Raw genomic sequence first — 18,065 nt, forward strand, 5'->3', positions numbered from 1 at the left:
ACGTGTCCACATTGTTATTTTGTGCCAGGAAGGGCTCTCAACAAGACATGTGTCCAGACGTCTCACAGTGAACCAAAGCGATGTTGTTCGGACATGGAGGAGATACAGAGAGACAGGAACTGTCGATGACATGCCTCGTTCAGGCCACCCAAGGGCTGCTACTGCAATGGATGGCCGCTAGCTATGGATTATGGCTTGGAGGAACCCTGACAGCAACACCACCATGTTGAATAACACTTTTCATGTAGCAACAGGACATATGTTAAGACTCAAACTGTGCGCAATACACTGCACGATGCGCAACTTCACTCCCGACATCCATGGCAAGGTCCATCTCTGCAACCACAGCACCATGCAGTGTGGTACAGATGTGCCCAACAATATGCCGAATGGACCTCTCAGGATTGGCATCATGTTCTCTTCACCAATGAGTGTCACATATGCCTTCAACCAGACTATCGTCGGAGACGTGTTTGGTGGCAACCCGGTCAGTCTGAACGCCTTAGACACACTGTCCAACGAGTGCAGCAAGGTGGATGTTCTCTGCTGTTTTGGGGTGGCATTATGTGGTGTCCACGTACGCCGCTGGTGGTCATGGAGGGCGCCGCTACAATACGTGTATGCCATCCTGCAACCATATTGGCAGCATATTAGCTAGGCATTCGTCTCCATGGATGACAATTCACATCCCCATTGTCCACATCTTGTGAATGACTTCCTTCAGGATAATGACATCACTCAACTAGAGTGGCCAACATGTTCCCCAGACGTGAACCATATCGAACATGCCCAGGATAAAATGAAAAGGGCTGTTTATGTATGACGTGACCCCAACCACTCTGAAGGATCTACGCCGAATCGCTGTCGAGGAGTGGGTCAATCTGGACCTATGATGAACTTGTAGATAGTATGTCACAATGAATACAGGCATGCACCAATGCAAGAGGACATGCTACTGGGTGTTAGAGGTACCGGTGTGTACAGCAATCTGGACCACCTCCTCTGAAGGTCTCGCTGTATGGTGGTGCAACATGCAATGTGTGGTTTTCATGAGCAATAGAAAGGGCGGAAATGATGTTTATGTTGATCTCTATTCCAATTTTCTGTACAGGTTCTAGAACTCTCAGAATCGAGATGATGCAAAACTTTTTTTGATGTGTGTATTGTAGTTGTAATTTTCTGTGACAGGTAGAACAGACAACAGAGTGCTTTCCGTGTTGTTCATGACCAACGTGTTTTCCACACCTGGTAGGGTGCATATGGGCTGTGAACAGTGTCACATATTGGACAGTCAATGTGAAGGACATAGAGATGCCACAAATGTGATATAGCATTATCAGCACTTGTCAGAGCCTGAACTGGATCTCATTGTGGATTCCTATTTGGCCAGTTGGTAAAATCATTTAATATCCAGATTTCTGCGGTATTCGGATGAGACAATGCCTTGATGTTGGAGTGTGTGGGAATGTCAGGGCAGGCATACTCATCCTCAAGATTGCAATGCATGATATATGACCACAACAAGGGGGGGGGGGGGGGGAAGGGGGGGTCTGGTGTATTGTGCACGAGCACATAACAACCCTTTCACATCTGCATGATGTAACATTCAATAACAAATAACAGACTCCCTGCAATATTCTGTGTCATCTCACACTTTCAGAGATTAGCATCAGCCAGACTAGGGAATTAGTGTCCCACATGTTGGCTGTGATTAACACCATGTCACAAATGGCTGCATTTGAAGTGGTGCAGTCACTGGGAAGTACGAACTGCTGATGAACGGTGTCACATTGAGTTCACTGATGAACTGCATTGTATGACCATTGTCAGCAAGTATGGTGGTGCCCTGGAAGAGGTCCCATGCTCCCCATATATTGGAGAGGCACAGTAACATTGCTCCTTGCATCACCAGGTGTAACTTCAGGTCACAGTTGGTAGTGATTGATGAAAATCTGAACGCGCAATGGTATGGTCGTGGATGTCTTATGTATAATGTACAAGACAGAGATTACTGCTAAAACACTGTGCATGAGTGAATAAGAATGAAAAGCTAAGTGCATTGTATTATTTAATTGGATAGATAAAACAATCTACCCACCAAGTGATGGCAGAAAACACACATAAAAGACTGTTGTGATTGGCAAGCTTTCGGAGCCAGTGACTCCTTCTTCAGGCAAAAAGGTTCAAGAGAAGGAAGAAGGGTGAAGGAAAAGCATTGGAGAGGTCTAGGAATAGGGGTGGATTTTAGGAAAGTTCTGGTTCTGGGTGACTTTCCCGCCAAGCGTCAGTTGATCATTCCAAAGGTATTCGATAGACATAATGTCGGCATCTATGGTCGAAGGTCGATATAGGATCAGTTGTCTCTGCTGTCTACGAACGAATACTGACAGTGCGTGCAAAATTTAAATGATTGAAAAATATTTTTACATAGTGGTACGCGATAAGGAAAATAAACTTAAAAACGAGAGATAAACGGCCACTGAGCCTGAAAATATGGGAGCTGATAGATTATGAAAAAATGTCTCTAAATATGGGAGATCCCAGGAAATACGGGAGAGTTGGTCACCCTATGATTGGTGGGTAAATTGGAAATAAACTTAACGTTTTTTATCTGTCATTCTACAGAAAAATGCCATTGTTTAATGACTCTTCCTGTTAAATCATATGCCCAGAATTTATGACAGATAATTCTTACTTCTTGACACTTGCCTGTGTTCAACATCTTATTCATTGTTGGAGTGAGCAGACATGTGATGTAAATGATTAGTGTAAAGATAAACTGTAAATATGTTTGCTAAAACACTGTACACAACATATCAAAATTAAGAACACAACATGTTAATGTGGACCTACAGAAGATAATATTACTGTATGCATGAATTCGTATTTTTTTTAAATTGTTTCCTTTTTCAATTAACTTTATATCTTTGATAATTTTTGCGAATTATCCATGGGTAAATAAAAACCTAACTCAGTGAGTAACTAAATAAGTTATGTACAATAAAATTATTCAGGTTATTCAGACATTATCTGGAGATAAATCTCTCTTCTCTCTCTTATCTCTCTCTCTCTCTCTCTCTCTCTCTCTCTCTCTCTCTCTCTCTCACACACACACACACACACACACACACACACACACACACACACACACACACAATGTACTATGTGTCTGTGTTCTTTAGGTAGTTACCTCTGTTGTCTCTAATTCATAAGGAAATCCATACAGCTCCATTGCCATTATCAGTTTCTGAGCTTCTGAGATAATGTTTTGGCAAATTATTGGTTTGTATGTCATTCGTTCAGCCTCTTGAAAACCACCTTCTTCAATGATCCTGACCTGCTTCATAAATGTCGATTTTCCCGAGGATCCACAACCTGTAATTAACACAAAAATTGCGGTTACCTAAATCTGGGTGCCATTTGAGTAGGGTTCGCAACATATGGAGATTACCGCTTTTTAAAGCAATAAAAGATGGGGCAAATACAATCAAAATGAGGAAATCAATGGAAGGATAGAAACTAAAGAAGGTGTTATGGAATATTACATGAATACTCATGAAAATGGGGAGTTATTTTAAATGTTTGAGTAGCCTTGTTGCAGTAGTGGCGATTAAGTCAAATTAGGTCAGCTGATGACTTATTATGATATAAAAACATTTAACAAGTTTCCAGAATGAAATCTTTACTCTGCAGCAGATTGTGTGCTGAGGTGAAACTTGGTGGCAGATTAAAACTGTGTGCTGGACCGAGACATTTGGTGTCACAGAAAACAATATTTAATGTTAATAAGCTCAAATTCGTTGTGTTCAGTCGGGAAACTAGCATGACACAGCTCTCCAAACTATCCTAACCTGTTCAAGTCTCATTATCCCCACATAAACTACTACAACCTGTAGCCATTGGAACATTGGTCTCCACCTATAAATTTTACTCCTCACACTTCTCTCTGTTGCCATATTAATGGTCCCTTAATGCCTTAGGACGTGCCCCATTAACTGATCTATTCTTTTGGTCAGGTTGTGTCATAAATTTCGTTTTCCCACAATTCATTTCAGTATTTCATTATTAGTAATTCAATCTACTGATCTGATCTTCAACACTCTTGTAGCAATGTATTTAAGAACCTTCTACGTGTGTTCTCTACTTGCCAGCATTGCTTACCATCCACATTTCATTTCTGCCTGTGGTTACACCATGACAGGTGCCTTCGGAAGAGACTGTTTAACTCCTACATTTATATTCTATGCTTTCTTTTTACCAGAAATGCTGTACTTGCTATTGTCAGTCTGCATTTTATGAGAGCATGCCTCTGAATTTTTATGTGAAAACTCTTAAACCTTTTTAATTAAAACAAACTTTGTTAACATTCTACACATTTATTCTTCATGTCTGCGTATTTATTTCTCAACATTGTCACCGTGCCAACAAACACATTTCTCCCAACGAGAGACCAGTTTGCTGACGCAGTCACTGTAGAATGTTGGACTTTGTTGTTGGAGTCAGAACATCACCCCTGCTTGCACTGCTTCATCACATCAAAGTGAAGTCCTCAAATGTGTTCATTAAGTCCCGGAAACAGACAAAAATCGGATGGGGTCAAGTTATGACTGTATGAAGGATAATGAATGACAGTGGACCAGAGGTGTTAGATCGTTGCAGGTGTCACAGTGCTGATTAAATGCTCTGTCAGAGTCATGCTGAAGGAGATTGTGCTCAATGTGAGGACAAACTCTTCAAACTGACGCTTTTGATTACAGCACGCTGTTTCTCATGCACCGACATAGTTACGTTACACACCATCGTGTTACCCACTACAATTTGGAGCCCTCTAGCAGCAGAGAGTTGCAACCTGGTTCAGCAAAGTGGCAAGTCAACCAATTAATATGCATGTCTATAATACCTCAACTGATATTTAGATCATAATAAAAAATTTGGAGGAATTACTTTCTGGCATGCCCTCGAATAACTTCTCTACTTTGGCTGTTGTTAGTTATTTTGCTGCCCGAGTAATATAATTCATCTACTAACTTTTTCATCTGATTTCCGACTCTAATTCTTACAACATCACCTCACTGAATTCAACTACTTTCCATTACCCTTGTTTTACTTCTGTCAGAGTCATCTTATTTCTTTTTTTCAAATTATTTTCCTTTCTGTTCAGCTGTTCTTCAAAGTCCTTTGCCATATTTAACAGAATTCCAATACCATCAGAAAATCTGAAAGATCCCATTTCTTCTTCCTGAACTTAAATTCACTTTCCAGATTTCTCTTTACTGCTTGCTGTCAATATGGACTTTATAACCTGGGATCACAACATCGTCTCACTCTCTTCTTAGCTATGGTGTCCCTTTCATTTTCTTGGCCAGTTACAGCTAGCCTGCTTTCTATACACATTGTAGATAACTCTTCACTATCTGTACTTTATCTCTGATAACATCATAATTTCACAACTATTTTGTTCATCACAATTATTGTTACTCTGAACTACAGAACAACAACACAAAATTACACTATGTGATCAAAAGTATGAAGACACCTGGCTGAAAATGACTTGTGGCAACCTCCATCGGTAATGATGGAATTCAATATAGTGTTGGCCCACCCTTAGCCTTGATGACAGCTTCCACTCTTGCAGGCATAAGTTCAATCAGGTGCTGGAAGGTTTCTTGGGGAATGGCAGCCCATTCTTCATGGAGCGCTGCACTGAGGAAAGGTATTGATGTGGGTCGGTGAGGCCTGGCATGAAGTTAGCGTTCCAAAATGTCTCAAAGGTGTTCTATAGGGTTCAGGTCGGGACCCTGTGCAGGCCAGTCCATTACAGGGATGTTATTGTCATGTAACCACTCCGCCACATGCCGTGCATTATGAACAGGTGCTCGATCGTGTTGAAAGATGCAGTCGCCATCCCTGAATTGCTCTTCAATGGTGAAAGCAAGAAGATGCTTAAAACATCAATGAAGGCCTCTACTGTGATAGTCCCAGGCAAAACAACAAGGGGCGCAAGCCCCCTCTTTGAAAAACACTACCACACCGTAACACCACCTCCTCCAAATTTTGCTTTTGGCACTGCACACGCTGGCAGATGTTCACCGGGCATTTGTCGTACCCGCACCCTGCTATCGGCTTGCTACATTGTGTACCGTGATTTGTCACTCCGCACAACATTTTTCCACTGTTCAATCGTCCAATGTTTATGCTCCTTACACCAGGCAAGGCATCGTTTGGCATTTACCGGCGTCATGTGTGGCTTATGAGCAGCTGCTCGACCGTGAAATCCAAGTTTTCTCACCTCTGCCTACCTGTCATAGTACTTGCAATGGATCCTGATGCAGTTTGGAATTCATGTGTGATGATCTGGATGGATGTCTGCCTATTACACATTACGGCCCTGTTCAACTGTTGGCGGTCTCTTGTCAGTCAACAAACGTGGTCGGTCTGTACGCTTTTGTGCTGTGCGTGTCCCTTCACGTTTCCACTTGACTACCACTTCAGAAACAGTGGAACTAGGGATGTTTAGGAGTGAGAAAATCTCACATACACATATGACACAAGTGTCACCCAGTCACCTTACCACATTCAATGTCTGTGAGTTCTGCAGAGTGCCCCATTCTGCTCTCTCACGATGTCTAATGACTACTGAGATCGCTGATATGGAGCACCGGGCAGTATGTGGCAGCACAATGCACCTAATATGAAAAAAGTATGTTTTGAGAGGTGTCTGGATGCTTTTGATCACATAGTGTATAATTAATGCACATGTATTTTAACAACAGTGCTGCAGAGGACATATTAACTGGAAACAAAAGACTAGCTAGTCCAATGTGTATTAGTAACCAGAGCGAAATTCTGACTTTGCTGTGGAATATGTGCTGACACGAAACTTCTTGTCAGATTACAACAGTGTGCTGGACTGAGACTCGAACTCAGGATCTTTGCCTTTCATGGGCAAATTCTCTACACACTGAGCTACCCAACCACAGCTTGTGGCCCATCAGTCAATAGAGCACTTGCCCGCAAAAGGCAAAGGTCCCTGATTCGAGTCTCAGTCCAGCACACAGTTTTAATCAGCTAGGAAGTTTCAGATCAGCTCACATTGCACTGGAGAATGAAAATTTCACTCTGGAAACATCCACCAGGCTGTGGCTATGCCATTTCTCCACAATATCCTTTCTTCCAGGGGGCTAGTTCCGCAAGTTTCACAGGAGAGCTTCTGTGAAATTTGGAATGTAGGAGATTAGGTACTGGCGGAAGTAATGGTGCGTCATGCTCGAGTAGCTCAGTCACTAGAGGTCCCGAGTTCGAGTTTCGATCCAGCACACAGGTTTCATCTGCCTGGAAGTTTTGTATTAGTATTTCTAACAGCATTTATACTTCACTGCATCAGTTACAGCCACTACTCTCGTCTCACTGATAATGTTAATGTACTTCTGTGAGGCCAGAATGTGTAGGTCACTGGAATGGTTCATCACACTGCGCAAGTTTGAAGATTGGAGCCACTTGTTACTTGAAGCTTATGTGGACGATCCAGACAAGATGGCGGCGAGTGTAAAAGTAATTCGTGTATACCCGCGAAAAAAAGTAAATTTCGGTAGTACAAAGAATACGTGTGTAAATTGTAAGGACGAGATCTCGTAGCTAAATGAACGAATATCCAGTTTACAAGTTAAAGCTAGACATAAAGAAACTTCACGCGGAAAAATGTGAGTCGCTGAAGAAGCAAGAAGACTCGACCTCTACAAACAAGTAGCAAACAATGACGGGAGAAAACTGCACTCAGAAAGTACAATCCAAAATAGCAATGAAACTTCAGTATGTATATGTGAAACTTTAATGCATAAAAACTGCACTCATAAAGTACAATCTCAAAGCGGCAGTGAAACTTCAATGTGTATAAACAGTGAAACTTTAATGCATAAAAACAGTCAAACTAGAACGTATAACAACCTTGTGGTGGTATTCACTACTGAAGATTCAATGAACACGCCAGCCGAAGTCGAAAAGTTACGAAATGAACCACAAAAAGTAAACAAACCGTTGCTCGAACTTCCGACTGCTAACATTGTAAGATACGGAAAAATATGTGTGTTAGGCGATAGCCACGGCCGTGCAATTGCCGCAGTGCTAACGGAATAATACAATTACAGGGCAAACGGTTTCGTGCAGCCTGGGGCTCCATTAAGTGAACTGAAAAACCTTACAAAATTACGTGAAGTAACTAGTTTGTGTAAGGATGACTCTGTTGTATTGCTGGGAGGATCAAATGACGAATATAGAAATGAGTCGTTCAAGGCTAGCACAGAATTGAGAAAATGCCTCAGTGATTTATCTCAAACGAATGTACTCGTTGTAAATATCCCGCGTCGTCACGATTTACCGAGGTGGTCGTGTGTAAACAGTGAAATTCATGCCGCAAACAAGAGTTTCAGTGAAATATGTACTCGCCTCGTAAATGCAGACGTTATTAACATAAACAGTTTGGAGCGAAGGCTCCATACAGTTCACAGTCTTCATTTGAATGCATTAGGAAAGGAGGTACTTACGGAAAAAATTTTTACTCGTATTTCGCGGTGCAATGAAGTACCGAGGACAAGTGGAAATCGATCGCAAGTAACAAAGCGTTCTTTTCATGCAGCGAACAATATAGCCATCAGTCAGTGTCAAATCACTAAACGGTTTAAAACCAATAGGCCAGAAAGTAACATTCAAGCTGGGAAACAAACTCAAATTACGAATTGGTTCAAACCAAAAAGAAATGAAGCACAAATTTTGCAAGCTCCAAAAGTACTGGAAGACAAACAAGTGTGTCTTCCAGAACAAGGAAAACTCCAGAGAGGAACAGTGATTTTTTATGGCTGGCACCATGGAAATCACTTCAGCACCATCTAGATCCAATGCCATCAAGAATATAACTATGGATGTAAGTACACAATATCAAAGTGACAAAGAAATGTACAAGCCAAGCGAGCAAGCTGATGGGCTGCTACAGAAGAATCCAGACCTACGCTTTTGTGAGGATGGCTCATTATTAAATATTAGGTCTTTAAAAAATAAAATTGATGATTTTACTAGTAACTATATAAAGCACTGTAATATAAATTGGTTAAGTGCTGAATACTCATGTGACAGAAGCTCTAAGTTAGATGAGCTACAAGTTTTTTTATCTGAATTTCTAAATGTTAAACTAATTTGTTTAAATGATCACTGGCTTAGTAGTGATACCACAAAAATCTTAAATAAAATTGAAAACTTCAAGGTAGCTACCAGCTTTTGTAGGATAAATAAGTAACGGGGGGTTCATGCATACTCATTCATTCTGATTTAGATTACTATGTAAGATGTGACTTCAATTGTTTTAATGAAGAGTGTATTTTTGAGGGTTGCTGTGTTGAGTTAAAGGACTTAAATGTTGTTATAATATCAATTTATAGAATCCCAGGGAAGGTGACAACTGAGCATTTCCTACGTAAATGTCAGAGTCTGATAGAATACCTCAGTAAAGAAAAGAGGAAAAAAATTGAAGTTGCTGCTGATTTCAACATCAATGTGTTGAATGAAACATGTGAGGTATAAAAATTTACATACTTAATAACAAAAATATGGCTTCAAATTAAATTTTTCTGAATCTACAAGAGAAAATGCTCAGTCAGCTACATACATTGACAATATTTTAACGAATTACGTATTTGAAGATGGATATAAATTTTGTCTAGGTCTAGGAATTTCTGATCATTCAGCATTATTCATTGAGCTACCCAGAGCAGGTAGAGAAGTCCCATGTAAAAAGCTTATGTAAGAAGGATCTTCAACCAAGAAACGTTGACTTTATTCCATGATAAGCGGAAGGAGACAGAATGACACTTTGACAAAAATATTTCATGCACAGCAAATTTTGAAGCATTTATAAGCGATTTTCTAAGTGTTTTCAATGAAATGTTCCCACAAAAAACTTATTTTAATAAAATGACAAAATTAAAATGGATCACTAAAGGTATAAAAATCTCCAGTGCTAAGAAAAGGCAGCTACATAAGGAACTAAGACATAATAAAAAAATTGAATTTATTGAATATGTTAAACAATACAAAGGTACATTTAAGAAAGTTGTCAAAGCAGCAAAGCAAATGACAAATAATAAATTAATCTTAAAACATAAGAATAAATCAAAGGCAGTGTGGTCAGTTGTAAAACACGAATTAGGTATCAAAGCCTCTAGACATGGAATTAGTACAATTAAGCTTGAAGATGAGATCATTGTAAATCTGGCTCAAATTTCAGAATACTTCAATGAGCTCTTCATTAATGTAGTAAAACCAGAGGTTAATGTTGCAGATTATGAGAACAATGTATGTCCCTTTGGACTAAATCATAATTCTGAATGCTTCACAAAATTCAAAACAGTTTCAATAATAGATGTAGGAAACATTATATTAAAACTAAAAAACAAAAATTCTGCAGGTTGGGATGGAATACCAGCAAAAGTCCTTAAATTTGTGTGTAAAATTAATAGGATACCCACTACCTAAAATAATAAACCAATCCTTTGAACAAGGAAGCTTCCCAGAGGTGCTGAAATATGCAGAAGTAAAACCGTTGCTCCAAAAAGTGTCAAGAGAGGATACGGGGAATTATCGTCCCATCTCCCTCCTTCCAGTCCTATCAAAAATCTTTGAAAATGCTGCTGCTATGCAGAATCTAAATTTTATGGAGAAATATGATACTATTACGAAAAACCAGCGTGGGAAAAGTACTATTGATGCAATTAACAAGTTTATCGACAAGATCAGCACATCATTAGACAACCATAATAAAGTTGCAGGAATCTTTTGTGATCTCACAAAAGCCTTTGACTCTGTAAATCATGCACTGTTTATCTATAAGCTTGACAAGTATGGGATCAAGGGTAATGTTCTAAATTGGCTTACTTAATATTTATCAAATAGGAAACAAGGAGTTATTGTCTCATCAAACGCAGCAAATTACTATTCAAAATGGAAAACAGTAGCCCAAGGTGTCCCTCAAGGCTCGATTCTAGGACCTATTTTGTTTTTGTTCTATGTTAATGATTTACTGAACAATGTAAATGCTCCATCAGTTTTATTTGCAGATGACACATCTGTATTAATTGAAAACCAGGAGCCAGAAAACATCCCTCTCTACATAATAAACACAATGAACAAACTAGAAACATGGTTCCAACCGAATGGATTAAGATTGAACACCCCCAAAACCCACATGGTCCAATTCAGAACAAAACAGTCAAAGTCCCAAGAAATTAAAATAACTCATAAAAATCAGGACATAGAAGAAGTAGATCCTGTGAAGCTTTTAGGGTTAAACCTAGATAAAAATTTAAATTGGAATAAACATGTTGACTACCTGTTAAACAAATTACGTAGCTTTGCATTTGCTATGCAAATATTAGCTGGCGCAACAGACATGAATACAGGGAAAATTGCATACCACGGCTACTATCAATCAGTTGTAAGGTATGGTATTATTTTTTGGGGAAATTCAAGCAATATATTGCGCATACTAAAGTTACAGAATCGAGTAATAAGGAACATGTGTACTGCCCATCCAAGGACATCATGTCGTCCACTATTTGAAAAACAACAGTTATTAACAGTTCCCTACTTATCATCTTTCAACACAGCAATTAAGAGTTATTCGAGAAAAACTGTTTCAATCACACGTATAACACGAGAACAAAGACAATTTTATGCTTCCCACTCATCACTTAAACATATATGCGCAGTCTCCTCAGTATATGGCAATGAAAATTCATAACAAGCTAAAATGTTCTGAGTATGAACCTAGAGACACTGAAAACAAAGCTATATGACATACTTGTTAAACGCTGCTACTACACTGTTGATGAGTTCATCAAGGATGAATTGAACATTTGAGTAGGATAAATTCACATAGTCTTGTGTGTAAATGTAGCTGTCCTTCACAAAAGGGAGGAAAGAAAAATATAAGTTTATATTAATGTTAATATTCTTTCTACCAATTAGGCCTAAGTTGTGTTATCCATTTTTTTGACGTGTCTCCTGTACACTAATCATATGATTAGAAATTGTATGTTATGAGATGAATAAAACACTATCACTAGAATCCATAATCTTCAGCATTAGGGTTGGTTTGAGCTTATCATTGGAGACAGTATTCTGACCGTAAGGTGTTTCAACAACCAGGTACTTTTCAGGGCTTCATTGTGTCACATGTGGTACACTGCAGGTAGTTTAGAGCTTTGTATCTTATGAATATGTCTGAAGAGGTCATAAGTTCTGGATGGATCAAACAGATGCTGTACCATAACGATGAACATTTTTTTGTTTAATTGCCCATGTACTGCTTTGAGTTGAAAATGAAAGTTGAAATATCACAATCCACTTGCGTAGGGTCAAATAAAATGAACTTGAAGTCTAATTCTCATGTAGTAAGCGATTTATACGTAACTGGCAGACCTGACATCCAACAATTTCTACAGTGGTGGTGTTATATTCTAGTATCACATGAGCAGATGGACCCATAAAATTATTGGTAATTTGTCAGTCCAGTCATCTGAAAGTTGGATTCTTAACTTTGCCTCAATATTGCGATGCCATAACGAAACTGACATTCTCTGTTGGTGCCAATGATTTCTGGGACTCCAAAACATGGAATCCGTGATGATAAGACAGTACAGTACTCATAACGTATCTGCAGAAACGTCCTTCAGTGGAAATGTATGTGTTCGTTATTCTTAAGAGATATGTGGATCCTTGAGAGGAAGGTAATGGCCACACTAGATCATGACATATGCGGAATGAGTGAGTGTCAACTTCACTGAAAGTTTGTGTGTTTTGAAGTGTTTGCTTGTTCAGAGCGAATTCATGCTTTTATTCAAAGATTTACATCTTGTCTCGATGAAGGCATTATCATCAAAACTATAAACAGTGACTAAAGTATAATGAAGTTCATAATTTTTCGTCCGCAAAACTGTATGAAACTCTTAACCTAACCTGTTCCCACGTCCTAATTTTACTTTGTAGGAGAAAGATGGCAGAAGTGAGTTCTGAAATAAAAAAATGTTGCAGTGAAACTGCTGTTTGGTTTGATTAAATATCGCGCTAAATGGTAAGTATTTTGTTTTCGCTGTATTACGTATTAAAATTAGTTTATGTTCACTTTATTTCAGTTTTACGTCATTTCACTTACCCTTTAATTTACTTTAGCTTTATTTTATTACCAAACTACTATATTTTTGCAGTATCATTCACGTTACCTTACTGTCGCATTATTTACACTCCTGTTATTTTTTCCACTTTTCTATTACTTTATTTTCCTGGTATTATATTTTCGCCTTATTTTACTTTTGCGTTACGTTATTTTTAGATTTTTTTTGGTATCTTAATTTCTTGTTTTTAACTTTAGCGCCATTTTACTTTTCCATTCCTTATTTTCGTGGTGTTATATTTCCGCGGTATATTTTCGCGTTAGTTTATTACCACAGTATTTCATTTTCACATCATTATATTCTCCCATTAGTATATTTATGTTTTGCCAAGTTTCACATTCATATTATTTTCGCCTTTTTTTCTTTTCGTGTTATTTTGTTGCTACATTAATTTATTTCCCAATTATTGCATTTTCGTCTTTTTTTACTGTATCATTATATTGTTTTCCAGCTATTACTGATTTTCGCTTTATTTTTTGTGCGTGAGATTTTCTATTCACGGTATTTTAGTTTTGGGTTTTTAATTTCAGCTGTATTCTCGCTTCAGTTTGTTTACGTAATTTTATTTTCGCTTCTTTTGATTACTGGGGTCATGTTTTTTATAATTGTGGCATTAATTTTCGCTTTATTTTATTTCTGTGGTACTTCCCTTTTGTGTTATTATATTCTCCAATTACTTTAATTTCGGATTATTTGATTTTGGCCCAGTTTCACTTTTATGTTATTCTCTTTTCGCGTATTTTACTGTCGCATTATTTTAGTTTCCTGTAATTTTATTTTCCCTTTTCAGTACTTACATGTTAGTTTTTCGTGATATTGTATTTTCCCGTTATTTTACCTGGGCGATTATTTTTCATGGTATTTTATTTTTGCCATACCGCTTTCTTATTTTCTCGTTTATAACTTTCACATTATATTACTTTCATCATATTTATTTTTGTGTTGTTTTATTTTTGCGATATTCTGATATTGCCGTATTTTGTTTTTGCGTCATTACATGTTCTCATTACCATATTTTCGTGTTATTTATCTTTCACCTTGTTTCACCTTAATTTAATTTAATTTGTGTGCTTATTTCCTTTTCGTTTTATTTGCTTGCCAGTTACTGCATTTTCTTCTCTCTTTATTATTGCATTACACTATTTTGCAGCTATTCCACTTTTTTTTCGCTTTATTTTATTTTTGAACGGATTTCATTTTCGTGGTATTTTATTTTTGCATTTTTAACTTTCGCGCATTTTATGTTCTCTTTCAGTGATATTTACCTTTCCATTACTTTACTTTTCATTGTTTGTTATTTTGCATCATTTTATTGCTGAAGTACCATATTTTCATGGTGTTAATTGTTGCATTATTTTATAACTGTGTTATTTTATTTGTGTGGTACCTTGTCTTTATATGGCAACGGCCTTGCCGCAGTGGATACACCGGTTCCCGTGAGATCACCCAAGTTAAGCGCTGTCGGGCGTGGTCGGCACTTGGATGGGTGACCATCCAGATCGCCATGTGCTGTTGCAATTTTTCGGGGTGCGCTCAGCCTCGTGATGCCAATTGAGGAGCTACTCGACCGAATAGTTGCGGCTTTGGTCAAGATTACCATCATAACGACCGGGAGAGCGGTGTGCTGACACCACGCCCCTCCTATCCGCATTCTCTTCTGAGGATGACACGGCGGTCGGATGGTCCCGGTAGGCCACTCGTGGCCTGAAGACGGAGTGCTATTTTGTCTTTATATAATTATATCCTTTCATTGTATCCTTCTATTAATTTATATTCGCCTTGTTTAACATTCGCCTTGATTCACATTTATTATTTTCTTTTTGTGTTATTTTACATTCATGATATTTTGCTACCCCATTATTGCGCTTGTCTGTTGCTTTTTTTTCTGTTTCTTTACTTCCGTTCGCCATACCGTTACCATATTTTCGTGTTTTTAACTTTCACATTATATTACTTTTGCCCTCTTTGTTTTCGTTGTTTTTATTTTCGCGATATTGTATTTTCCCGGTATTTTATTTTCGCGTCATTACATTCTCCCATTACCACATTTTCGCGTTATTTCTCTTTCGCCCCTGTATCACATTCATATTATTTTCGCGTTATTTTGCTTTTCGTGTTATTTAACTTTTGCGATATTTTACTGTGACGTTATTTTACTTCCTAGATGTTGCCTTTCCTCCTCTCTTTACTACTGCATTATTTTTCTTTCGCTTTATTTTACTTCTCAATTGATTTTATTTTCGGATTTTTAACTTTCGCCTTATTTTACTTTCCCTTTCAGTTATATTTACCTTGTGATTACTTTACTTAGCGTTTTGTTTGATTTTCGTGTTTATTGCTTTCGCAGCATTTTATTGCCAAAGTATTTTATTTTCGCGGTATAAATTTTTGTATTGCTTTATTACTGCAATGTTTTACTTTCGTGATGTTTCGTGTTTGCGTCATTATATTCTCCCATTCTTTTATTTTAACATTATATAATGATTACCTTGATTCAATTTGTTTTTTTTTTCATGCTGTTTTCATTTATTTCACATTAATGATACTTTACTGTCCCATTATTGCACATCTCTGTTGTTTTATTTTCGTGTTTTTTTACTTCTGCATCATTTTGTTTTTACTTTGTTATTATTTTGCGATATGTTACTTACAAGTTATTTTATTTTTTTAGGATTTTGTTATCGAAGTTTCAACATGCGCGTAATTTTACTTTCTCTTTCACTTTACATTACCTCTACGACATTTCACTATTCCTTATTTATTTTCACGGCATTTTATTTACGTATTATTTTGTTATAGAGAAAATATATGTTAGCTTAAAAGTATAATAACGCGAAAAAAAATTAGACAAAAGCTAAAAAACATGACTCGAAAAAATAAAATAGCGAAAATAAAATAATGCAAAAAGAAAATACTACGAAACAACACAGAGATAAAACAACTCGAAAATAAAATGACACAACACTACACCACAGAAACAAAAATAATGCGAAAATACCACCAAATTAACCATGGAAATAAAATGTCGTTGGAAAAAAAGGTGAAAGTAAAATAATGCGAAATTTCACTAACACGAAAGTTATGTAATGCAAATTAAAATAACGCGAAAATACACAGCCTGACAGAAAAAGTGAAGCACTCAGTACACATCATTTGACCTCAATGTAATTTCGTGCAGGTACACGCCGTTGGCAGGTATATAAATGATCAGAGTTGAAACTCTCTCGGGTAGAACAGCCACCAGAGTGCATTAGTTTTGCTCGTGTTTAATGTTACCACGACCGGTTTTGTATGCAAGGGGTGTGAACAGCATCACATGTTGTGTGTTCACTGTTAGGAACACGTAGATATTGAATACTTGGATGAGACAGCGTTATCAGCACCTGACAAGAGTTTGAAAGGGCTCTTATTGCGGGTTTTCATTTTGTCGGCTAGTGTAGAGCATTTGGATGTGACAGTGGGCCATTGTTGGACAGCATGGCAACGTGGGGGGAGGCATACAGGGTGTGATCTATAGCGTGATTCCCACTGCACGTACACCTTCTGGAACTCGCTTTCTGTGATCCTCTTGAGATGCCGTCACAGCGTTTAGGGTGTCTTCTATAAAGCCGAATCGGTATTTCTCGAGGGCACTCGGGGGACGTGTTTGCGGCAATCTTTCAAGCACTTCCACATAAAAGATGCTGGGGGGGGGGGGGGGGGGGGGGAGCAGCTTGTTACAGGAGATGAGACAACGACTTTATGGCACCCTACCTAACGGATTGAGTGCATGCGACTAGGTCAGAGGGGGTGCAACATTATGCTGATAAGTGAGTTCCTACTACCAAATTCTTTGCAAAAGTGACTCTAGTTTGTAATCACTGAAACAACATAACTGAAGACGTTGAAAACTCAACCAACCATTCGCAAATGAAGGTTTATTTAGCCCTTGACTGTAGTTTCGAAATTTCTAAAAATATCTTCTTTAGAAGTGGTGGTCCTAAAAATGTATACTCCAGTTAGAAAATTACTTTTACAAACATAATGAAATATTAATAGAAAGATATTTGTGAGGCAAACGTACTCACTTATTACATCACATGATAGCACAATAGATTACATGAAGCCGAGTGGCTCTTGTCATAAACAAAATTGATAAAACAATGCCAGAGCACTGTGTTCACAAAGTTATACTAGATGTGAAATACGACATTTGTATGAAGAAAAAAAAAAAAAGGATCAGATGAATAAGTGAATAAGGGATTGTATTTAGCCCTGTTAGCATTTTCCAGGTTAGTAAGCCAGCAGCAATATGACTTGGCCCGTGAACACATTGAGGATGTAGTGACACGATTTAGAGACGTATTAGTGCCATACTTTAAGATAAACTAAGTAGGTTACGAAATAAGGGCCGCTAGATTGTTGATCAGCAGGTCACTGAATCTCGTTTTGATTTTTACCCTAGGGTGCGTAATCTTTCTGTTATTAATTTTAATGAGAAAGAAACTTCATTTTTAGAGAAAGGATTATCATACAACACCAATCATGTGACTAATCAACAACAGATTAGTTAGTTGATCTCCCACACCGTCTTCGCGCTAGATGGTGCCAACCTAACCACAGTTCAACGCAATGAAGTAGCTATTGGCGTCAATAAGATAATCGAAGGAAGCCGTACAGACTGCAGTGGGTCTGGTTTATTCAAGGGACGACTTTACAGTGAAAAGGCTCTTTTGGAATGTATTAACAAAAAAACTCGAAGAACATATAGCACTAATTGTCCCGCTGGACAAGAGAAAAACAGATGTCATCATAAGTGGAGATCAATGTGTGAACAAAGTGCAATAAGTGTATATAATGGCATTGTTA

General features: G+C 38.0%; 1 protein-coding gene and 1 pseudogene across 2 annotated transcripts in view; one reads left to right on the forward strand and one right to left on the reverse strand.

The window, feature by feature from the left end:
- Nucleotides 1–18,065, reverse strand: part of LOC126428203 (guanine nucleotide-binding protein subunit alpha-11-like) — a 122,307-nt gene that overhangs the window by 54,879 nt on the left and 49,363 nt on the right. For both annotated transcript variants that reach the window (XM_050090116.1, XM_050090115.1), the window contains exon 2: nt 3,191–3,375. In XM_050090116.1, coding sequence (XP_049946073.1) covers nt 3,191–3,375 — 185 coding nt within the window. The remainder of the gene's footprint in view (nt 1–3,190; nt 3,376–18,065) is intronic.
- LOC126428638 (5S ribosomal RNA) lies at nt 14,618–14,735 on the forward strand (annotated as a pseudogene).

This window comes from Schistocerca serialis, chromosome 12, assembly GCF_023864345.2.
Source record: "Schistocerca serialis cubense isolate TAMUIC-IGC-003099 chromosome 12, iqSchSeri2.2, whole genome shotgun sequence".
Lineage (NCBI taxonomy): Eukaryota > Metazoa > Arthropoda > Insecta > Orthoptera > Acrididae > Schistocerca > Schistocerca serialis.